The 24,906-nt window shown below is 39.2% G+C and overlaps 1 protein-coding gene across 6 annotated transcripts in view; it reads left to right on the top strand.

Annotated features, from left to right (window-relative positions):
* The window catches only part of ZNF438 (zinc finger protein 438), a 61,669-nt gene that overhangs the window by 21,511 nt on the left and 15,252 nt on the right, over positions 1–24,906 (top strand). For 3 of the 6 annotated variants that reach the window (XM_082314741.1, XM_082314738.1, XM_082314739.1), the window contains one exon: positions 16,866–16,922. The exons of 2 other annotated variants lie outside the window; for them this stretch is intronic. In XM_082314741.1, coding sequence (XP_082170867.1) covers positions 16,895–16,922 — 28 coding nt within the window. In that variant the 5' untranslated portion in view covers positions 16,866–16,894. Of the gene's footprint in view, positions 1–12,263; positions 12,333–16,865; positions 16,923–24,906 lie in introns of those variants that run through there. One more of the 6 variants, XM_082314740.1, reaches the window with a different exon arrangement.

Here is a 24,906-nt window from a genome sequence, read left to right as displayed (position 1 = left end):
AAACGTGATTTGTTTGGTTAAAACAAGGTAAGAAGGGGAGTGAAGTTAGCAATACAGTTTAAAGAATGGGGAGCTGATGATGGCAAGCACTACATGGCTTGAAGACAGTTGGTTAATGAGGTAAAGATATTAATAAAAATCTGTAGGCAGTAGAGTACAATAGAGTTCTTTAAATATAGAGGGTGTTCTTGAAGGGTACAAAAGCTTAGTAATGATAGAAGTGCAATAACAGGCAAGGATGATAAATTTCTGCTGTGCAGAAAAAGGCATAAATACTCAATAAATATTATGTTCTGTATTCAGAAAGAGGCTGGATTATGCTTTTACATCTCACCACCTCCATCATTAGTGATGGAAAGAACGTATTATCACTGTACCAGCAACTGTTAATGCTAAATGTTTTTAAATCTGCTGCACTGACACCTACAGATACTAAAAAAAAAAAGCTCAGAAGCTATATGAATTATTAATTTTGAGTTTTAACAAATCATGGAACAGTGGAGAAATTCTAGAAGGCTGGAGGGGAAGGGGAACTAATGTGCCCAAATTTAGAAAGTATAATATGAACACCTTGAAAAGGCAGATAGTAGTATGCCGTCAGTGAAGATTCAAAGAAGAATTGCATAATTAATGCTGATCAGAATGGGCAAGTCAGCCACTGCCTCTTACTGTTGCATGGGATTACTCCATCAGAGGGTGCTTGCATTTGCTTTTGCCCTTGTTGAATTTCACAGATTCCTGATCGCTCTTTCCTCCAGCCTGTCTAGGTCCTTCTGAATAGAGTCCCTGCCCTCCAGGTCCCAGTTTCATATCAGTTGCACACATGTTAGGAGTGAACTCTATTGCATTATCCAGGTCATTAACAATGATGTTAAACAGTGTTGGCCCCAGGATTGGTCCCAGAGGCTTACCACTGGTAACTGGTTGTCAGTTGAACTTTATACTACTGATCACCACCACCCTTTAGCCTGACAGTCCAGACAGTTTTCCATGCACGTTATCATCCACTTTCCAATACATATCTCACTAATTTGGCTGTGAGGATACGGTGGGAGAACATGTCAAAGACCTTCATAAAGTTAAAATGAAGAACACCAACTGCCCTCGCTTAACCATAGGACTAGTCATCTCCTCACAGAAAGTAGTTAAGTTAGTTGAGTATGATTTACCCTTGATTAATCTGTGCTGGCTGTTCCCAGCCTCCTCCCTGTCCCTCACATGGCTGAAAATGGCTTCAAGGAGGCTTTGCTCCATAATCTTTCTGTGGACTGAGATTAGGCTGACTGGCCTGTAGTTCCCCAGATCCTCTTTGTTGCCTGTCTCTATGTGCCATTTTCTAGTCTTTGGGGATCTCCCTTGATGGCATGACTTTTAAAAGATGATAGAGTGCATCCTTGCAGTGACACTGACCGGCTCCCTCAGCGCTCTTGCATACATCCTTCTGATCCTATGGATTTGTGCGTGTCCAGTTGTATTCTCTTACTGAACTGCATCTTCATCTACTGTTGTTAATGTTATGTTAGTACCTCAGCATTTTCCGTCACCTTGTCCCCTTCTCCATTAGGCCCACACTTTCCTTAGTCTTTCTTTTGTTGCCAGTGTATTTGTAGAAGTCTTGTCACCTTTCCCCTCCCTTGCTGGTTGCAACTCCAGGTGAGCTTTGCCTTTCCTAACTCTCTCTGTGCATGCTTGAGCAGTGTCTCAAATAGTTAAAACTCTACTGAAATTTAGAGACACTGAATATGACTACCAAAGTTTGAATTTGGCCATAATGTAGGAATTGGTGCCACTATTCAAAAAAATAGATGTTTAGTTATTTCATTACCCTAAGCAAGTAGAACTTCAGTGTTAGAATTTGAAGACTTGACATGACTCAAGCAGTGTAGGTGTCCCACAGCATGGTTTTTATGGGAAATTAATGAAAAGGTACTGTGTGTCAAACCACAGAAGCCTAGTTGGTCTAAAAGCTTGGTCATGCTTAATTGTTTTTCTCTTGAAGTACTAATTCAGTTTGGTCTTGCTTAGTTTGAGATTTAACTGAACGAATTAGGAATACAAATATCCTTAGGAACAGAAGGCAAAGCTGGAGGCCCATAGAGAAAGAAGAATGTTCCCAGGGTTAGCATAGTCTGTGCACCACAGCTGGTTGCTGGACAGTGGCCAGGAATAATTTTGACATGTTTATTTCACATTTTTTTCTCCATGAACATGTTTTGAGGAAACTTCATTAAGTATGTCTGATCAGTCTTTGAAGCTCTGTGCCTTTAACATTTTGAAAGCAACAAACAGGGTGGTGGATACAAAAATGAAAATTATATTGGCAAGGACTATTTGCACAATGAAAACAACACAAGATAAGTGAGTGAAGGCAGTGAACTAGGACAGGTTAGACTTTGATTTATTCTATTTTGTATGTTTATCTGTGCAAAGGTTTTTGTAATAAGAAGGTATGTTTCATCAGTAACATTGTGCTGACAGACAGTAATAAATCCTGCGAAAAAGTTATCATTTAAATAAATCGTGGAATATGGATATACACTTTGTCTTGCAAATGTTGTCCTGTATACTGCATGGTGAATGGCTTACCAGTTTGAACAGCCGCCACTGTTCTATGTTTCTTCTGGATGCTAATCAGTCAAGCAATGTCACCAAATCTAGATAAGCCTGTGGAATTTTTTTGTCTATCTAAATTTTAGGATTGGTATTAAGTTGACTAGAAAATATACTCTGTTATATTCTGACTGTTCTTAAAATAAATGATATATCGGTCATTTTGGGCCAGCAGTTGCTTTGTCAGTTGGGTCAGACCTCCGGGAGCTCCCAGCCAGGCAATTGGGGCATTCCATGCAGGAGAATCCATCGAAGGGGTGACAGTCCTTTCCCAGAAAATGAGAGGAATGTAACTGTTTGAGCAAAGAATGTGGGCGAACAGCTGAACTTCTCGGCTGGGGTCTGTATGAAATAGTTTGGGCACAGCAGGAGCAGGGAACGGGGAATGCTGCATCCTCTGCACGTGCTCAGCACACAGCTGGATGATTGCTTCTCTTGCTGCAGTTTTCACAAGGGTTCTACATCTGTAGTCCGCTTCTTCAGCTGTGAAAGTTGAACTGCCCTAAGTTTTGCAAAATAATTTTGACTGCATTGGTTGTGTGTTGGGAATTCTTTTTATCTACAAGTATGAAATTTATGCAATATTCTTTAACACTTAAGGTACTTACTGTCACAGAACTTACATAAAATGTGACCTTTTAATTTTTGCACTAAACTTGGGACTCTGAGTTTTATGAGGGTGTTTCAGTGGGATTATGTTCTAATTTGTAAACTTAATATTTGATGATTCTTCCAATGTAGAACAGTTTATTATATGCTTAGGAGGCCGTAAAGGTGGAAGTCATATAGGATTTAAGTTGGTTATGCCAGTCATTAGATTTTTTTATGGGATTTTTAAGTGTGATTTGTTAAGTACATATCCCTTTCTGGTGAGTAGGATCATGTTTGGGAAACATAGGATATAATTCATAGTTGGGCAATGTTTTTAATGTTCAGCATCATTAAGAAAATCCAACTATTATTTATATCACTGATCTTAAAAGTATATATAGTCTTATATATTAGTGTACTGGGCACTCAGCTATCCAGAAAAAAAGGTCCTTAGCTCTGAAGCACAGTCTAGGTTAGCAATGTTAGCGTTTGGGGGCAGAATCAGTGTAGCACAAAACCAATCAAACCAATTTTTAGTACACCATCTGATTAGTTATCTGGTATATTTTTCAGTACAGGGCAATCTGCAAGGACCAGCTGTGCCTCACAACAGTTATACATTCTCAAGTGAATTCTTCTTCTGTAGAATTTGGAGGTTATTTTTGAGTTCAGCTGAAGAAAATAGGCCTTTTCCTTCAATGTAAGAAACTAAATATTTCAGTGTATAATTCTTAGTAAGAGCTTTTTTGGTTGAGAGAAATTAGTCCTTAGAATCTAGTATGCCTTGGTTGGTCTTAGGCATTGGGCAGTGTTACTTCTTAGTTTTTTGGCACTAATACCCTTTTTATCTTCTTTGTTTCTCTAACTTCTGCCTTAGAAATGTGCGTGTTACAGGTGGGCCCTTTTGGGGGCGGGGGAAGACTTTCTCTTAAAAATCATTAGTTGGTAGGCAATTAGAATTTTAACATCCTGGAAATCCATAACATCTTGGCCTAGCTCATTTATTGCTTGATCAGGCACAGTCATAGGTTTGCCTTCTCACTTTGTCCTGTATGCCATGTAATAGTTTTGGTGTTTTTTTTTTTCCTTCAAGTTCTTGAATGCTTGTTTTGCTTGAGTCTGTGAATAAGACACACTGAAATTACTTTTTAAAATGCAGTGTATTTTTTGTATGGGGGGTATTCCTGCAAAAACATTCTAAATGTCAGAATGTAGCTTTCTGACTGAAAGCTGTCTGACTCTCTAAGAGAAACTTCATAATGGAAATTCTTATAGAAACAACTGTAGATGATGCACACTTTACTTATTTAGTACTATGGCAAAATAGAATCATAGAATCATTATCATAGAATCATAGAATACCAGGTTGGAAGGGACCTCGAGGATCATCTGGTCCAACCTTTCTAGCACAATCTAGACGAGATGGCCCAGCACCATGTCCAGCTGGGTCTTAAATGTGCTCAGCGTAGCGGAGTCAACCACTTCCCTGGGGAGATTATTCCAATGGCTGACTGTTCTCATTGTGAAAAATTTTCCTCTCGTGTCCAATGGGAATCTCCCTGGGAGTAACTTGTACCCGTTACCCCTTGTCCTCACCATGTGACTCCTTGTAAAAAGGGAGTCTCCATCTTCTTTGTAGCTCCCCTTTAAGTACTGGTACGTGGTGATGAGATGACCTCTAAGCCTTTTTTTCTCAAGGCCGACCAAACCCAGCTCTCTCAAGCTCTCTCAGCCTATCCTCCTATGGCAGGCTTCCCAGACCCTTGATCATCTTGGTGGCCCTTCTCTGGACCCCCTCCAGCCTGTCCACATCTTTTTTGTATAGCGGAGACCAGAACTGTACACAGTATTGCAGGTGTGGCCTGACAAGCGCTGAGTAGAGTGGGATAAGGACTTCTTTATCTCTGCTGGTGATGCCCTTGTTGATGCAACCCAGCATCCTATTGGCCTTCTTGGCCGCAGCAGCACACTGTTCACTCATGTTGAGCTTCCTGTCCACCAGGACCCTCAGCTCCCTTTCCACGGAGCTGCTCTCTAGCCAGGTGGATCGCAGTCTGTGCTGCACTCCTGGATTATGTTTTCCCAGGTGCAAGACCTTACACTTGTCTTTGTTAAACTTCATAAGGTTCTTGTTAGCACACTCTTCCAGCCTATCCAGATCTTCCTGCAGGGTGGCTCTCCCTTCCAGAGTGTCTGCTTCCCCACTCAATTTGGTGTCATCTGCAAACTTCATCAGGCTGCACTTGATCCTGTTATCCAGATAGCTTATGAAGATATTGAATAGCGTTGGGCCCAATATCGATCTCTGGGGGACCCCACTTGTGACGGGTTGCCAGTTTGAAAAAGAGCCATTTACCACCACCCTTTGGGTGCGGCCCGTCAGCCAGTTCCTCACTCACTGCACAGACCACTTGTCCAGGCCATAACGCATCAGTTTCTCCAGGAGGAGGCCGTGGGGAACCGTATTGAAGGCCTTGGAGAAGTCCCAAGTAGACAACATCGACCGCTCGCCCCATGTCAACTGAGCAGGTCACTTTATCATAGAAGGCCGTGAGATTTGTCAGGCATGATCTGCCTTTTGTGAAGCCATGTTGGCTTTTCCCGATCACATGTTTCATTTGACTCGTGATGGCCCCCAGGAGGATCTGTTCCGTAACTTTCCTGGGGATTGAAGGAAGACTGATGAGCCTGTAATTACCCAGATCCTCCCTTGAGCCCTTCTTCTAGGCAGGGGTAACATTTGCCTTCCTCCAGTCCTCTGGGACATCCCCCGATCTCCATGACTTCTCGAAGATTATAGAGAGTGGACCCGCAATGACATCAGCCAGCTCTCTCAACACCCTTAGGTGGATGGCGTCAGGGCCCATTGATTTGCAGGGGTCAAGCTCCTGTAATAATTCACATACTAACTCCTTCACTGATGGTGGGTCTATGTTTGGATTCTCCTGGATTTTCGTTCCCAACGCCTGGGATCCAACAGTGTTGGTAAAGAGAGAGGTGAAGAAGGTGTTGAGAACCTCTGCCTTTTCAGCATTGCTGGTGACTGATTCACCTCTACTGTTTAACAGTGGGCCTATGTTTTCCTTCTGTTTCTGCTTGCAACTTACATATCGGAAGAACCCTTCCTTGTTATTTTTGATGTCTCTGGCCAGTTCCAATTCAAGTTGAGCTTTTACTTTTTCTAACTGCTTCTCTGCACACACTGGCAATGCCCTTATAGTTCTCAGTGGACAATCTTCCACTTCTCCATCTCTGGTACGCATCTCTTTTGGTTTTAAGCAGACCCAGGAGCTCGTGGTTGAGTCAAGGGGGCCTCTTGCTCCGCTTACTTCCTTTTCTTTTATAGGGGATAAACTGGTTTTGTACTTCCAAGAGAGCATTCTTGAAGAACTCCAAGCACTCACTGGCTCCTTTATCCTCCATGGAAGCTTCTCACGGAATCCCTCCCAACTGAGCTCTGAGCGAGCTGAAGTTTGCTCTTCTAAAATCTTGAACCCTTGTCTTGGTGCTAACCTTCAGCATGCTCAGCTGGATCCCGAGCTCCACAATATTGTGGTCACTGCAGCCAAGGCTGTTACTGTCTGAGATATTACAAAGCGGGTTTTCTTGGTTTGTGAATAGCAGGTCCAGTAGTGCCTCCTTCCTGGTTGGCACATCTAACATTTGTAAGAGGAAACAGTCCTCTACATGTTCCAGGGACTTGATGGATGTCATGTGAGCTGCTGTATTGTTCTTCCAGCAAATGTCTGGGTAGTTGAAGTCACCCATGAGAACCAGGTTCTGCTGACCAGAAGCTTGCCTTGGTGTCCCAAATATTGCTTCATCAGCTTTATCGTCATGGTTTGGGGGTTGGTAGCAGATGCCCACTGTAAGGTCCTGCTTGGAGATGACCCCTCTGATTTTAATCCAGAGGCATTCAATAGAGCACTCACAATCACCATAGTTGACTTCGATACATTCGAGGTTTTCCTTAACGTAGAGTGCGACTCCTCCACCTCTTTTTCCCTGCCTGTCTTTGCGAAACAGCCTATAACCGTCCATCGTGATTCCCCAGTCATGTGAGTTGTCCCACCGTGTCTCAGTTACTCCTATGATATCATGACCTTCTGACTGGGCTTGGAGGTTAAGGTTGGAAAGGACCTCTCAGATCATTGAGTCCAACTGTTAACCTAACTGCCTGGTCCACCTCTAAACCATGTCCCTAAGCACCACATCCACACGTTTTTTTGAATACTTCCAGGGACTATGATTGCAAATTTAGTACTAGGCTCAAGTTTGCACCTGTAAAGTCAGAAATAATTCCATTATGTGAGTCAGAATTGCAAAGGCAATTCACTTTGCAAAGTTTGGAGTGTTTTTTTGCTTTTTGTCAGCTGTTGGTTACCTTTATTCTAAGCAGAACATTAACAACATGCCCAGACTTTATTAAAATAATAAAAACCCTGTACAAAATCCTTCCTGAATGACACAATAAGTTTTATCTTATCTTCATCCTCTGAAAGATTTAGGTTAGTGTTCAAATAACCCAAAAATACCATAGTCAAAATGGAAGAAGTGATTAGGGATTGATTGTTTCTTGTTTAGTCTTTACATAATTTAAGGGCCAGCTATGATTCTGTGAAGACCTTAGTGCCATGTTTCAAACTTAAGTGAGTCAGATTTTGCAGGTGAACGTCTTCTTTTAATCCTGAAATTATTAATGGAATTTTTAGGGCTGTGCTCTCTGAGACATTCAAGTACGTTTTGACTCTGTGTGAGTAAGTTCTGAGGTATCAAATATCTCTAAAATATGTTAGGACTCCCAAATTAAGAAAACAGAATCCTTGCTCTCCTTTCAGCATTGCAGTCCTGGCTGGTTATTTCTATAGCCTAAATTGATAATTAACAGAATCTTAAAACTATTGTCACCGGAAAATTGTTGTTATGCTACCAGTAATAACTTATTTGTCAAATGTCAAAGTTGAGGAAGATGGAAAAAGCAAGTAATATAAAAGTAAAGTTTTTTTGGTCTTTTCTTTAGTCATCTGTAATTACTTTGGTTGGTACCTTTGTCGTACGTTAACCTCATTCTACTCTTAGAAATAACCTGTTTATCTGTAGCGTAAGAGCAAGTAAATAAAAAGTATATATGGCAATTTATTATGAAATATCTTTGTTCTCTGCCACTCAGTCAAATTCTCTTTAATCATTCAGCATAGCATGAAATATGGGAAGGTTTTTTTGAGTACCTTTTTAGCTAATTCTGAAGTGTGGCAAGACCATTGCAGCAGGAATTGCTGGAACAATCTGTCCTGTGTACATAGACCCAATGTTCCTGTGATTTTAAGGCTATCCTTTGTTGTCAAGTGGTAAATATAATTTGATTTCTGAAAGGCATTTGTTGAGGTTGGAAGTTTTCAAGACCCATCTAGACAAAGCCCTAAGCCCAGTGTTGACCCTGCTTTAAGCAGGGAAGTTGGATGGGATGACCTAGCACGGTCCCTGCCAACCTGAATGATTATGTGAGTACCTGTGTACATAATTGCAGATGTTTGTCTAAAGCTATTCAAGTTTTATTATAACTGCAATGAAATTGCTGTTTAATATTTGTGATATTGTTTATATGAAGAGAAAGTTAATGTACTGCAGCAGGTATATAGTGAAAGATGAATTATGTATTCTGTCCTTATTAGACCAAAACAGTCATTAATTATGAACAACAGCAAAGTTAAAAAGTCTCACAATTTAATCAGGCATTGCAAACTGGAAACCATAATGGTGTATGGCAATTCCACTATGTATGACGTTACATATTGACCCGGACAAGCTTGATAAGTGGGTTCATGTGAACCTCGTGAGGTTCAACAAGGCCAAGTGCAGGGTCCTGCACTTCGGTCGGAGTAACCCCCAGTATCAATACAGGCTGGGGGGTGAAGAGATTGAGAGCAGCCCTGCTGAGAAGGAGTTAAGGGTACTGGTGGATGAAAAGCTGGACATGAGCCGGCAATGTGCTCTCGCAGCCCAGAAAGCCAACTGTATCCTGGGCTGCATCAAAAGCAGCATGGCCAGCAGGTTGCGGGAGGTGATTCTGCCCCTCTACTCTGCTCTGGTGAGACCCCACCTGCAGTACTGCATCCAGCTCTGGGGTCCTCAGCACAGGAAGGACATGGACCTGCTGGAGCGGGTCCAGAGGAGGCCACAAAAATGGTCAGAGGGGTGGAACACCTCTCCTGTGAGGAAAGGCTGAAAGAGTTGGGGTTGTTCCGGCTGGAGAAGAGAAGGCTCCAGGGAGACCTTATTGCAGCCTTTCCATACTTAAAGGGGACTTACAAGAAAGATGGTGACAGACTTTTTAGTGGGGCCTGTTGTGATAGGGCAAGGGGTAATGGTTTTAAACTAAAAGAGGGAACATTTAGACTAGATAGAAGGAAGAAGTTTTTTATGATGAGGTTGGTGAAATACTGGAACAGGTTTCCCAGAGAGGTGGTAGATGCCCCATCCTTGGAAACATTCAAGGTCAGGTTGGACGGGGCTCTGAGCAACCTGGTCTAGTTGAAGATGTCCCTGCTCGTTGCAGGAGGGTTGGACCAAATGGCCTTAAAGGTCCCTTCCAACCCAAACTATGCTATGATTCTGTGATATTGTGAACAGAATTGTAAGATACATAGATTCTGTCTTATGAAACTGCCTTATTGAGAATCCTGGCAAAACCTCTTAGCAGTTTGGACCCAAACAATAAATTAGTGCTTAGTTTAGGACTAGGATAACGGGGGGGGAGAACAGGAGTAGAAGGAATTGCACTGTTTGAATTTTTAAGGAAATTCTAGAGTAGTCATTGCCAAGTAAGAGTGCTAGATGTTTCTGGGTTTTGATTTTTTTTTTTTAAATAGTAAATTAATTTCAATTTAAATTGTAAGAACTATTGACAGCATAGATTTCATGTAGTGTCTTATAAAAATGAAATGGGTATTCTGTGTTTTCCAGAACTATTGTTTCTAGCTGCTCTCAAAATCAAGAACAAAATGTAGCAATTTGTACTGATTCATCATTTCACAGTTACTTTCACAACAGTAAGATCCAAGACTATTTTAAAATCAGAAGCTTTGACCTTTTAATACAGAATAATGGCAAAGGTGTGTAATACAGATGTGGAACTTATACAGGACTCCAGTTCGCGACATTCAAAGCAGTACTACCGAGAAGGCATGCACTAAGGAAAACTTAAAATGATAAGCTGTCATTTTAAATTGGAAATTTGGAAGGAAAGGTGTTATTTTTTGGCATTCTAAATATTGTCTAATATTAGGCATAATAGTAGCTGTGCTGCTCCTTGCTTTTCTTTTTTAGTTTTTCAGAATGGAGTTGTTTTCTCAAATGGAAAATAGTTGGGTTTATTAACTACAATTTATTTCATACACATACATTTCATAAAATGAAGAATCAATATTGCTCCTTCTTCAGCCTTCTCTTCTCCCAGGCGTCCTTTTGAGAAACTTAGATTTCATCAATTTTTTTCTCAGGTCCTTGAATTTGCTTTCTTGGAGATAGTTATAGTTGTACAATCAGAATTACTGAGACTGTATCTGGACTGTCTGCAATAGTAGAAAATGTGTGGAGCATCCTCATTTCTTGCAGTGTATGTGCTAGTCTTTATTCGTACAATTGAAAAACCTTAGAAGTTGGTTTCAAAAGATTTGTCTCCTCAAGAAAAGCAATCACTCTTCATTTGCTTTTTATTTTAAGCCAAACACTGAAGTTGCCCTATGTTGTTTCATAAATAAGCTTTTATTATCAGCAACATGTTATTAAAAGTAGCATAGAGCCTGTCGTGTAGGCACAGTTCCACTCTGACAGATGGGCATAGTGTAGGCATGCCAGCCAACCATTCTATACCTCACCTAACAGAGTATGAAGGGAAGAATTTTTGTCCAGGATTGCCACTGTGGCATTCAGTGTGTGTAAGGCTTGAAGTTCAGGAAATGCGCTCGGACTGGTCTATCTCATAGGATGACCAAAAATTTAAAAATAGCCTGGGTTTTAGGTTCTGCTGGGTTTGTACTGGGAAAAGTGACCAGTTGCAGTGAGGCTTCTGTTTCTTTTTGGCTGTCTGCTAAAGTCACCTAATGGGCTCAGCCAAAAGAATTCTGCCATGGACACACATTTCTCCTGATTAATTACCTAAGTATGGAAGCAGAAGCAGCGTGTAATTTCTCCTGTAAGAAAGCTGTTGTTTGTGACTCTGTGCATATCTCTTTGGATATAGAATAGGAGGATGAGGATCTACAGATGTAGAATGAAATCCTAGTGTGAAAATACAATTTAAAATAGAAAATTTTGAGTAAGAGTAAATCAGCCTTCTGCGACTGAAGATTTGGATAGTGAAATGCAGAATATTTTTGCAGGCTTTCAGAAATGCAAATCAGCTATTGTTTGATTATTGGGGTTTGGGGTTTTGGAGGGTTTTTTTATTTTTTTAAACAAATTGGCTTAATGCCTTGTGCTTGATTTTATAAGGTAGCCAAGCACTGCAGGCTTTTGGCAAATATACTTCCTTGAACAAATGCTTTTTTGTGTTACACTAGTCAATCTTTGTCTGTCATTTTTACCTGCGTTAGTGTTTTTGCATAGCTTCAATGTTTTAATCTTTTATTTCAAGTCTAACTCGGCCTTTAAATACCAACGGATTTTGCTAACTTTCCTGGAAGTTATGCTGATACGATTCATTCATGCTTTTTGGGGAACTTGGTTTCAGTTGAAAAATCTCTAAATTTTGGAAAATAATGGTTGCATGGCACTGTCATTTATAAGATGGCACAGTATGTGAAAGAACAGGTGTGAAAAATGAAGTGAATAAAATTGCTTTTGAAATATAAATGGACATTTCATGGGCTTCTGTTAGGAGAACGTCTTTTCTAAACTGCACTAAGTATTTAATTTTTCTTTTTAGCTGAATGTTTTCCTTCTGAAATGAAATTACATAATAATGTTTAACTAACACTTCTTTACATGCCTAGTTTTAAATTAAAATTAATAATTAAGCTTAATATGAAATTGTAAGATTTGATTTAATGCTTTCTTCCAGTACCTGAACTAGTGTTCACTGCATTAGAAGGTGCTGTCGTCATTGAGAAGCTTTGTTCTTTTAACAAAAGGTACCAAAAATAAATTCAGTTAGGGTCATAGTGGTTTAGTTTAATACTGTTATGATAATAAGTACTATAATTACTTTCAGATGGTTCTCTCTTCCCAGAGGATGAGATTTTTGGTTTTGATGCCTGCTTAAAGCATTAGAATGACAGTAAAATTAATGTCATAACCTTTACAGCCTATTTATCGTTTTCTGTGCAGTATCCTAAAGGATTTTGTATAACATCTAAAATAAACGTCTCAGTATGGACAAGCATCAAATTAGGTTAATTGGGTTCACCTGATACTCAGATTCAGTCTGTCTATCAGGACACCAATTTCATATAAAAGACCTGTGGGTATCTTTCTGTGAAAATTGCTTTTAAATTGTTACATGTATATGCTCTGCTTCCTTTGGTTGTTAAAGACCAATTTACAGTGTAGTTTTTTTCCAGTTTATTTGATATTTTTGCTTCTTTTGGTTGACAATTCGTCTTTTCATTCTGTGGTAACATAAGGAGTAGTGTAGGTATGATAGAGCTTATTTTGTGGCATTAAGATAAATTTTGGTTTTTAATTCTGTCCAACTTCAACTCCACTTCATTTGAAATTTTCATAATAGATTTCTTTTCACCTCTGAGCAGTCAGCAGCAGATTTCAAGAGAACTATTTTGAGTTCTGGAGTACTGCGATGTGAATGATTTTATTTATTGTCCTATGGTACAGTTACAAACTGAGCAAAACAGATTTTAAGATTATATAGAATTTTGAAAGTTTTATCATTGGGATAGGCTCTCAGGTGGAGAAAAATTGATGATAATGCCAGATAGAAATAATCAATATCATCTTCTGTGTTTGGAAAGAACCAGATTTGGACTCAAATATAACCAAGGACGACTGTAAGCATGTTTGCCTCCTCAGTATTCAATAAAAACAACGGGACATCCTGAATTATTGGTGGTGTCCAACCTAAAATTTGTTCTGGATGTAAAAGTATAAAACAGGTACAAAAATTATTAACTAATTTTATTTCTAAAGTTGTCTGTTTTTTGAACATCATGTTTTTTTTGTGGGAAGTGGTCATACCAAGTCAGATTTATAGTCAAATGAAAAAAAAAAAAAATGCCGCTGAGGGCAGGCATAGGTAGGTGTATAGATGTTATATCCTTCTAATTCTCTACTGTGCATTGTTTCAAAATTTCAGAACTTTTTGATAAGACTGCGGTTTATGTTTAGGACACAGATCAAATGTATGGAGATACTACGTATCTGTTAAACATGTTACAGCCTGGCTGAAAGATGTCAGAAACCGTCAGTGAGCAAGGAACATGAATCATTTTACTTGTAGTAAAGTTGTGGTGGGACTGGTTCCAAGACTAGCACTAGGCAGTGGTCAAAAAGACAGTATCGCTGTTGATAAATTTGAAAATAGTGTAAAATGCAGACAGGACAGTCACACAAAGCTGTGTGGTTTGCTTTGTAAACTGTGTTTGTATTCAAAGAAAACATGCTTTAATACAGTCATACATATAACAGCGGATAGAAAAATTTGAAGGGATAAGAAGAATCATCTTGCCCTGACTTCAAAATCTTGAGCTGTTCAGTTTTTCCTAAAAGGAAGGTTACTTGATTAAATATCTGCAAAAATAAAAGGCAGCGAAAGGTTCTTTGGTATAACAACAATAAAAAAATTATTCATGAATGGCTAGAAGATGAAAAGTTAACTTGAGAAATTACACTTTTTTTTTTTAATTGACAGTAGCTGATCAATGTACTAGTCTGTCAAATAAGCACTGGATTTTCTAGATCAAGACCATTATCTCACTGCAGTTAGGGTTAAAATCAAATCGGAGATGCCTGTACAAAATGTTTGGATTTGTATGGTCCAATTTTCTGTTAGGGTTAGTGAAACCTAGTGTTAGGGTTTGTGAATGCTTGGGGGAAAATGTGGAGCTTGTATTTCCACATGGTATTCTAAGAATTATTGATCTGTATCTATGAAGTCTGGTTTGCTTGCTACAATTCTAAGAGGGATTATTAACCATAAGCAGGGCATTCTCTTACATGATTTAATGCTCCCTACAACTGGGAAGGATCATGAAAACCTATAAAAATGTAACTTCAGAATAACAATTTTGAGAACCTTCATTTGAACATCATTTCTTACATTGTTTTTTATGAGAATATGTGTTTCTGTAACTACTTTAGTATGTTTTCAAATGTTGAAAATCCTAGAAAAACTTCTGAGTTGGTTCTGTAAAAAGATCTTGTTGAGCAATACGGCCTGAAAGAAGAATGCCGTACACTGTGGATGACAAGTTGAAAATCCATGCTGGTTCCTAGAAGTATTTTGCCATTCCAAAATTACATCAGCATGGTCTGTTCCATTCTTGTAGGTTAAAAGGGATTGTCTATATGTTACCACAACGTAAACTGCGTTTAGATGAGCCGACATATGTTTGTATACTGGGTCTGACAGATCAGAGGTTGACTGCTTAAGTACCATGGACAGAGGCTCTTTGAGGCAGCCTGGGGTCTGCTGCTACACGTCAGCAAACCTATGCCAGGAGGTGCTGGTTGACATACAAGAGCTTCTTATTACATATGGCTCTGCACAGAAGATACAGGTACCAAAGAGCCTCACCTGTTTGCTGTGTGAGAGGTCTCCTCACAGCAGCCACACTCAATTTTCTTTTATGCTTTGGTATTGAACTTCCTGGAAATGGAATTGGTTTTGCCTCTCTTATACTTTACTGCTGCCCACAGAACCATCACCTTCCTGGAACCTCTTCACTGCTTTTTCAGAATCATAGAATACCAGGTTGGAAGGGACCTCGAGGATCATCTGGTCCAACCTTTCTAGCACAATCTAGACGAGATGGCCCAGCACCATGTCCAGCTGGGTCTTAAATGTGCTCAGCGTAGCGGAGTCAACCACTTCCCTGGGGAGATTATTCCAATGGCTGACTGTTCTCATTGTGAAAAATTTTCCTCTCGTGTCCAATGGGAATCTCCCTGGGAGTAACTTGTACCCGTTACCCCTTGTCCTCACCATGTGACTCCTTGTAAAAAGGGAGTCTCCATCTTCTTTGTAGCTCCCCTTTAAGTACTGGTACGTGGTGATGAGATGACCTCTAAGCCTTTTTTTCTCAAGGCCGACCAAACCCAGCTCTCTCAAGCTCTCTCAGCCTATCCTCCTATGGCAGGCTTCCCAGACCCTTGATCATCTTGGTGGCCCTTCTCTGGACCCCCTCCAGCCTGTCCACATCTTTTTTGTATAGCGGAGACCAGAACTGTACACAGTATTGCAGGTGTGGCCTGACAAGCGCTGAGTAGAGTGGGATAAGGACTTCTTTATCTCTGCTGGTGATGTCCTTGTTGATGCAACTGATGAAGTCAGTTGCATGATAGTAAAGAAACATATTCAAGGCTTATTTTTTCTGTTTGGTAATTGCATCAAAAATTGTCCTAACTATTTTTGTATTTATCCAAAACCAGTCTTTTAGTACTTCGTGTGCTCAGAAGGGGGCTCTTGAGTGCATGTCTGGAATGTTCTTTATGTAAGATTCTACCGGCTGTTAAATTGGCTGGGAAAGTAAACAAACTCCACATCCGCACAGCTGTCTCTGATCATGGGAAATGTTATAGATATGCACTGGTATGAAAGCCTAGATCTAAGTAAACCCCCAAGTAGTTGGAGTCCTATCTGTTGGTCAATGGACTTGTCTGTTACCATCCCAAAGCCTCCAACTGCGTCAGGAGAACAAGAGTTTTATACCCTGTGTAACTTTTAACAAGTTAGTGGTTTTCAACTGAACCAAAGTATTAGGCAGCCATTCCAAAAGCTAGATCATTTTATGATGAAGAAAATAGAAGTGGATAATAACACAATTTTATATTGTCATTATGTTATACTATGTCATTCCGACTTGACTGTTGAATCACATTTGACCAAAGCTTAAGCAACACATTGCACTGGAAAGAAATGGCCAACTCTTAAGTTACTGGGTGGCCACTTGATGTAATGCTTTATGTCAAATGTTATGAATCAAATTTTGTGATAAGTAGCCACGTCAAATTCAGGAGAGGCGGCAGTGTAAATGTTTGCTTCACAAATGCAAACTTATATCTTCATTGTAGCATCCGTGGAAGATTCTGCTTGTCAGTCAGTTATATGGGATCCATGCAGTCAGATGTTTGAAGGAAAATGATTGCTTACCCCTACATTGTCTGTGATTCTTCAGAATGCATTGTCACATTGGAGTTCATGACATGTCCTCTTCTCTGGCTTTAACGGGGGTTTTCAATTACAAGAAGCCTAACTTAGTTGTACCCAGTGTTGAAATATGGAGAATGCATAGAAGGGTATGTGTGATCCAGAGAAATACTTGGTTTAAAACTCTGGTGGTGTTTTGCGTGAAGTATGGGCATACTAGGATCCATTCTGAAATATCATTTTGGAAAACAATTGCCATTGTCCTTTTCTTTTTTTTTTTTTTTTTTTTTTAGTTTATGAACAATTATCAGAACTTCTAAGTATCTGTATTTTTTCTTTCCAGGAACGTTGTCGTAACTATTAAAGGGCATAATGCAGAATCCTTTAACTTTTTCTGCAGGTATAGTATACTTTCTGTACTTTTTTTGAGAAATTAGATGCTTGTGATTCAAAATCTGGAAGAAATATCATCATCATTAGTAAATCACTGTATAACTCATGTCTACTATTCTACCCTAATATGGTAAAAAAAAAAAAAAAAAAGCCATATTGCAGCATTTATCACTTTAAACAATTGCAATAGCTAAGATTGTTTTCTTCTTTAAGATATTGCTAATTACTGTTACCACCTATAGTTGAAACTTGAAATATATAAATCTGCTTCTTGTTTGATTCAGCAGAACTAAGTGTTCAGGGTTTATTACAATTTTTTTATGCTCATATATTTGAAACTCATTGTCGTATTTGACCCCCATATAACTGGGGGTCAAATCTCTTTGCAAGTTATGCTACAAGACTAGCACAAACAAGAAAATAAAAATTTTCTAAATATGAACTTAGATTTTTAGATTTTAAGTGCCTTTTCTCCAGCATTCCTATCCTTCCTGTCATTTTTTGTGTTTAACTATATTTTTTCTATGTTTTGTCTCTTCAGAAGTCATCTTTTGTTGATTTAGTTTTCAGTATGGTTAGTGTCTTGAATTTTTTTCTCCATTATTAGTAAGGGTATTTGTGCTGCAACTGTGTATTCCCAGCCCTCTAAATGTGCAGCCATAACTTTAATTTCCTTTACCTTTTGATCTGTGTCACAATGCTAATGTTTAAATATTATTTTTAACATGAATGTAATTTTTAATGATACTTCTTAAATGTGAGTGAATGTTTGATGGATATGACATAAGCTCTAATGGACCTTTCAGAACCATTGCACGTTGTCAGCTAAGTTTCCATTGTTAGTACTGATGTTAATTAAGGAAAGCACTATATATTACCTAACTTGAAGCCTTGAGCTTTTAATGTCATGTAAGTTTATACTTCACCTGTTTTGTGAAGACTGAGTGTTTTTATGATACTGTAATAATTCTGAGGAAGCTCTTCCAGGAGGATGTCATTCAAATTGGTCTTAGTTGATGAGTTCTGTGTCTAATGGGACTATTCTTTCAAGGGAGACAGTACTTGCTGTTGTGTAAAGCTGTCCACCCTGCAGTGTGCTCTATGTCCGTATGCTTATGACTGAAATACTTAATTCTAATACTTAAAAGCCTTAATTTAATTTTTCCTTTAAATAACAGGAATTTGACCACTGTTGTAGTCAAAGTGAATGTGTTAGCTTTATGTTAAAGCCATTTCTGAATAATAGGAGAATATAGACTGTGAAGCTATTTGCAAACTTGAAACTAATGAATCATTTGCTCTGAGATTTTTTGAAGACTTTTTTTTTTTTTTTTTTTACTCTAAACAAAAATCCATTCCAGTCAGTATCCTGTTACCAGGTTGCACCCAGAGTGAATTATAATAGCCATGTTGTAAACTTTGGAAATGAGGGTTCACGTTAGAAATCATAACCAGATCCTGGTCAAGAGCTATATCAGTGTGAAATCATGATATTCTACAAATACACTAGTTTCAGTGTAATTTTTTTGTATGCTTTTGCTATCACTTATTTTTGTCCTCGTATCAAGCATCACTTTTGTTTCTTAAATGTGTTATGGCACCTGGAAAATGTTGAGGCTATTAGTAATTTATAATGATTTATGTACAGCTGTAACATTGGTACATTTCTTACAAATAAAAGGTTCAAAAATAAATGGTGTTGGAAGTAGAACCTATCCATCAGCTAGATTCAGTATAGCATTTTTGTCAGTCTTTCTATACTTTGAAAGTGCTTGTTATTTTTCAGTTGGGTATGGAAGTAATGGTTAGTGCAAGTTCTTTGAGTGACAACATAAACCCTTCACTGCTACCATTTGTCATGTAATAGCAGAAGTTCTGTAATTTGATACGTACTCCTTCAGGGCATCTATATTTTTCTCAATTTAAAATATTTTATAAGAAAGGTGATTATCACTTACATAACAAGCAATTGTAACTCCATGTTCAAACAGATGCACTTTTCTGAATAATGATAAATATTTAACTTCTAAGATCTTAATTTTTTCCTAGGAATTATGAAATTATCATTGAAGCATCATATTCTGTCATTCACACTCATCTTAATATTTGCTGTTGAGCAAGCACTGGGTTTTTTTTGAAGTGCTCCATAATGACTTAAAATACCAGTGTGCCTTAGAGAACTGAAATACCTTTGGATGAGTGGCACTGTCAGATTTATAAAACATTTTTGTTAAATGACTCTAACATGGAAAAAAACCTGGGTATCTTACACAATTATTGTGCAAAATATAAGGCTGTCCTGGTTTATCTAGGAATTTATGTAATACTTTTTTGTCTTTTTTAAATATACATTGGAAAAGTATATCACAGGCTGAAATCATAGTTTTGCTCCTTGGGTATGTTTATTTTAATTTAAAAAAAAACCCATAGTTTTTTTTAAAAAGTCATTGTATAGGTTAGTACATTTTGTATCCATGTTAGTATGGTCATTTGATGCTGGGAGATCTCAAACTTCAATTAGCCATGTAAATGTGTTTCTTAGCATCAACTCTCACTTTGCTGGAACCCCTGCTGCCTTTATATCATTAACATAAATGCAGGTGCAAATAGCATTTATGTACTTTGATAGAAAGCAGTTGGAGACATTTCACTGTGGGACACGACACTTTCAGATTGCGTACATCTGTTCAAATAATGTACCCAAGCCAGTGACATGAATGCAAGGATAAAAACATCTGCCCCTGAGACCATTTGCCATACAGCAGATGCTTACATCTTTATTTATGCAGATGGTTTGTGTGATGAGCTGAGCAATGATGAAAGCAAGAAAGTTTGACAAAGATTTCAGGGTATTGCTCGGGATGGGAAAATAGGTTGGTAACAGTGCTTCGTTTTCAGATGTCTACCAGAAGAAGAACATCTGTTGTAAATACTGATGTTTTTAGTAACATGGACGTGTTATTTGGGACATTAACTAGATTAACACAAGATCAGTAATGGATTTAAAAAAAAGAAATCTCTTGCACAAAAATCGTCCTGCAGTTATAGAAGATAGTAAATAGTTTAACAGAAGCAATTGCTTTTAACAAGAAGGCTCAGCTGCTTTGCCTCAAGGTGCTCTCAAATTTATACAAAACATCGAATTGGCTGAAGAGTTTGCAAAGGTAGAATATTTTGAAATAATTACATAACTCGTCGTGAAGGCATTCAGAGATGGTGTGCGGTGCTGTAAAAGATGGCATGACTTTGGTGATTTTTCAATAGAAGCCATATTTAGCGTTACAGAATTTAGACACGTAGTTCAGCCTTTCTGTTGTTTGAAGATTAGTGTAGGGGAGCCGACGTGAGTCGCAGCTCCAACCTGAGCTGGCACCTAAAGAAGGACCGGAGAGTGCCGCAGCGTGGGCTCCCCGGCGGCGGCGAGGCCGGCCCGGCTCCGGCGCTGCCCGGAGGCAGCGGTGACGGGCGCCGGCTCCCCCTGCTGGACTCCGCACCGAGGGGCTCCTTTGTCTGCCGGAGCACGCCGGCTACACCTGAATTTAATTAGAAATGTACTGATACTGCGGCACACGGCAAGTTAAGGATGTCATCTTTGGCCTCCATTCCTGTTGACTGCATTCCTGTTTTCATTCCCTCGTATGCTGGCGCCCTTTACAAGTGTTTGCTGATGTATTATCGCTTAGCAGCAGTGTCTTCGATCAATCCCTTTACAGCACATCCCGTACCTTCTTGTGAGAACCGGTGCTACCTTTCAACAATGCAGTGGCCAATATGGGCCATATTGGTATATGCTTAGCAATGTCAATAAGCATTGCAAGTAATTGTAATTATGCACAGGGGTGAAAAAGCATTCAGATACTGTAATTTCAATTATTTTCTGCTACATTCTACTGCCAGAAAGGCCTAGCTATGTTCAGGTTCAGCAGCAAGTGCTAATTTTCGATGTTCTGAAAACTAATGCCTTCCTAGCCAGGGCCATAGTCTTTCTGAAGATGTTTTAGTTTTCTTATGCTTTACAGGGCTTTGTCTGTCTTTGAAAAAATATACGTATACGTATCTATTTGAAGTACTGTGGAGATCCTCTAATCTTTATTTTTGTTTTAATCCTTAGTGGAATTGACTACAGGTGGCAATGTTTTGCATATCTTAGCCAGCACTGTAGAGTCTTTTTTCTGAAGAAATTTGGGTCATGAAGAAAGAAAAGGGGGGACAGACAGAACAAACAAAAATCCTGGATAGAAATTCCCCATTCAAAAGTTATATCACTTAGGTAATTTTCAAAAGAAATGAGGTGTTTACAAAATCCCTCAGAAAACTCTCTGCAACTATCATCTACATTTAACAATGTGTTCTGGCCCTTTCTTTGGGGAATGATAAACCCTGTGTATAGTTCATATAGGAAGATGCAAAATAGGCCAGGCGAAGTCTGACAGTCTTCTGATCCTCCGTTCATCTTTAATGAGGGAGCACTTTCCAAGGTTTGTAGTACAGAAGTCACCATACAGATGCTTTTAATGCCTCAAGTAAAAGATATTTGCTCTTTGGAGCCAAAGTGGTGAATTAATTGTTTGTTTTCTCTTGCATACGGGCTCTGTTCAGAAAGAGGTACTCTGGTTGTCACAAAAAAGTGATACTCTTAAAAAAGGAAAACCAATTTTACTGTTCTGTTGTGCTTTCCATTTGCACAGCAGTACTTGCAAAAAATAAACTTTGGGAGTAAGAGGCATAATTCCCTTACTGCAATCAGACATACGTGTTTTCTGTCCCATAGAGGGAAGGGAGGAGGGTTGAACTCTCAGTAAGATGAAGACAGATTCTATTCTCAGCTTGTTTGAAAGGGGAGCAAGAGTCTTGTCAGAAAGTATTTAATGATTTATTCATAAAATGGTTCTACTTGACCTTTTAGTGCTGCATAGTTTCTGAAGAATTCTGTCTTCGTTTTTTGTAGCAGACCTGGTCATTATTATTTCCTGCACTTAAGGAAAAAATAAGTCTATTAATTACCACTTACATTAAGCATATCAAGATTTTGTCCCGGCTGATGTGATCTTGATAGTCCTTTTAAAAAGGACTTTACACTGATGTCGAATTTACAGTGAATGAATTACTGTTTAGGTCCATATCTTTCTTAAAGCTCACTAAAAGAGATTTCAACTGGCAGTTCCCCAGGAAAAAAATTTTTTAAAATCCAATTACAGTCTTTTTTGAATCTTCTGTTTGTCCCCACCTTCTAAAGTACCTAACTCATATTTGCAATGCCATTGAAGGTTTATGAGTTACGAGTTTACAACCAGTGCTGGCATCACCTCCCTTCAGCTATTTTCTGAACAATTACTTCCCCCAAGTGGCTGCGCCACTGAAGCCTTCCTTTGCAAATCTCCAGGGATGGTATCCTCTGCGGAACAGAATGACTGGGCAAAACCAACAAAGATAAACCACTGGATTTGCAATGCTACCAAAATAATTTCCTTTCTACTCAACTGAGTCCTGTCAGAGCAGCATGGTTTCTAGATAATACCCACTTGAAGTTAGACATGGTTGGTCGCTGAAACTGGTAGAGGCATATAGAAGCTGAAACACATTGTCTTTGATGATGTATCTAACAGTCTCTTTCAGACAGAAGTTCCATGCTTAAACAGAAAATAACTGGTGTTTTCATCTTTAATAGTGATTTGTGTGGTTGCGGAGGCCAGGCACCATCTCGAGCCCATAGATTTATCTGCGTAAATGTTATTCCAAAGTTCTCTTATTGCCATAGTGACAAAAACCTCTGTGTAATTTCTTCAGCTGTAAAGGTGGAAAAAGTTATTAATAATTACAGATGCTTTATGTCTAGCTCTCTTTACGTCAGTTTTCATTTCTTGATATGAAAATATTTTGATCTGCTTAAAACCTATTAATTATGTTAACCTTAGTATGAAATGAGTAGCTTATTACTTGAAAGACTGTGCCTTCAAAAAAAAAAAAGGAAAGCTTTTAAAGTTCACAAACACTGCATGAAAGGTGTTAAGAGAACATGTGGATCTGCTAATAAATGTATTTTAAATTCATTGCAAAAGACTGTTTAAAAATCTCTTCTGTATATATGTTCTGACTTTTATGAAAGACTTCCAAGACTTACTCCCTTTATACAGTAGCACAGAAATGGCTTCTTTTATAGAAGGTTGTATTAAGCCTTGCGTTGCCCACATTTTATATAAGATGTTGCTTTTGAATGTTGATTTACCCACATGTGGCTAATATATTTGATATTACAACTCAGGAAGGTTACCTTCAAAGCTGTTGGCCACTTGTTATTCCCTATAGAAATAGGATTCCATACATATTTTGAAAGTTACTTGTGTTGGGACAATACAGACATATGTGAAACCTAAATCTACGATAAATCCAAAAATATGTCTTAGATTATTACTGTTGCTAGTGCTGATAGTATAGTGTTGAGATGCATTGATTTCTTGATGTGTTAACTTTTGTTTAACAGATCTGCTTTTGCATGGGTATTGTTTTATGTTACACTTTGAGGACAGAGATACTGGAGCCAAGATGCTGGCTAGATTGTATTGGCAGAAAGAAGCCTCAATTGCAGACAGAAACCTTAAACAGAATCATAGCATAGTTTGGGTTGGAAGGGACCTTTAAGGCCATTTGGTCCAACCCTCCTGCAATGAGCAGGGACATCTTCAACTAGACCAGGTTGCTCAGAGCCCCGTCCAACCTGACCTTGAATGTTTCCAGGGATGGGGCATCTACCACCTCTCTGGGAAACCTGTTCCAGTATTTCACCAACCTCATCATAAAAAACTTCTTCCTTCTATCTAGTCTAAATGTTCCCTCTTTTAGTTTAAAACCATTACCCCTTGCCCTATCGCAACAGGCCCCACTAAAAAGTCTGTCCTCATCTTTCTTGTAAGTCCCCTTTAAGTATGGAAAGGCTGCAATAAGGTCTCCCTGGAGCCTTCTCTTCTCCAGCCGGAACAACCCCAACTCTCTCAGCCTTTCCTCACAGGAGAGGTGTTCCACCCCTCTGACCATTTTTGTGGCCTCCTCTGGACCCGCTCCAGCAGGTCCATGTCCTTCCTGTGCTGAGGACCCCAGAGCTGGATGCAGTACTGCAGGTGGGGTCTCACCAGAGCAGAGTAGAGGGGCAGAATCACCTCCCGCGACCTGCTGGCCATGCTGCTTTTGATGCAGCCGAGGATACAGTTGGCTTTCTGGGCTGCGAGAGCACATTGCCTGCTCATGTCCAGCTTTTCATCCACCGGTACCCCCAATCCCTTCTCTGTAAGGCTGCTCTCAGTGCCTACATCCCTCAGCCTGTATTGATACCAGGGGTACCTTGCACTTGTCGTTGTTGAACCTCATGAGGCTCACGTGGGCCTACTTCTTAAGCTTTTCCAGGTCCTTCTGGATGGCATCCCATCCCTCAGGCACCCACATCCCTCACATCCCATCCCAACCGCACCACTCAGCTTGGTGTCATCTGTAAATTTGCTGAGGGTGCACTCGATCCCACTATCTAGGTTATTGATGAAGATATTAAACAGTATTGGTCCCCATACAGACCCCTGAGGGATACCACTCATCACTGACATCTATCTGGACATTGAGCTGTTGACCACTAATCTCTGGATGCGACCATCCAGCCGATTCCTTATCCACCAAATAGTCCACCTATCAAATCTGTATCTCTCCATTTTAGAGAGAAGGATATTCGGGGGGACCATGTCAAAGGCCTTACAGAAGTCCAGATAGATGACAGCATGATAGTGAAGCAACTCCTATGTATACTTTCAAACAACAGAGGAAAGCAATTCCAGAAATTAAGAAAGTATAGTTATCTAACAGTAGAGATAATTAATGTTTTTTTCTCCATCCTTTTTTTTTTTGCATAAGTTACGTTAGATGCTAATTTTCTGAAAAGTAGATCTGTAAAAAATTTGGTATGTATTAATATATGGTTGATAGTGCAATAAAGATGTTTCAGGAAAAAA

This window comes from Platalea leucorodia, assembly GCF_965183815.1.
Source record: "Platalea leucorodia genome assembly, chromosome: 1".
In the NCBI taxonomy this organism is placed as follows: Eukaryota; Metazoa; Chordata; class Aves; order Pelecaniformes; family Threskiornithidae; genus Platalea; species Platalea leucorodia.
This window is presented reverse-complemented; position numbering and strand designations above follow the sequence as displayed.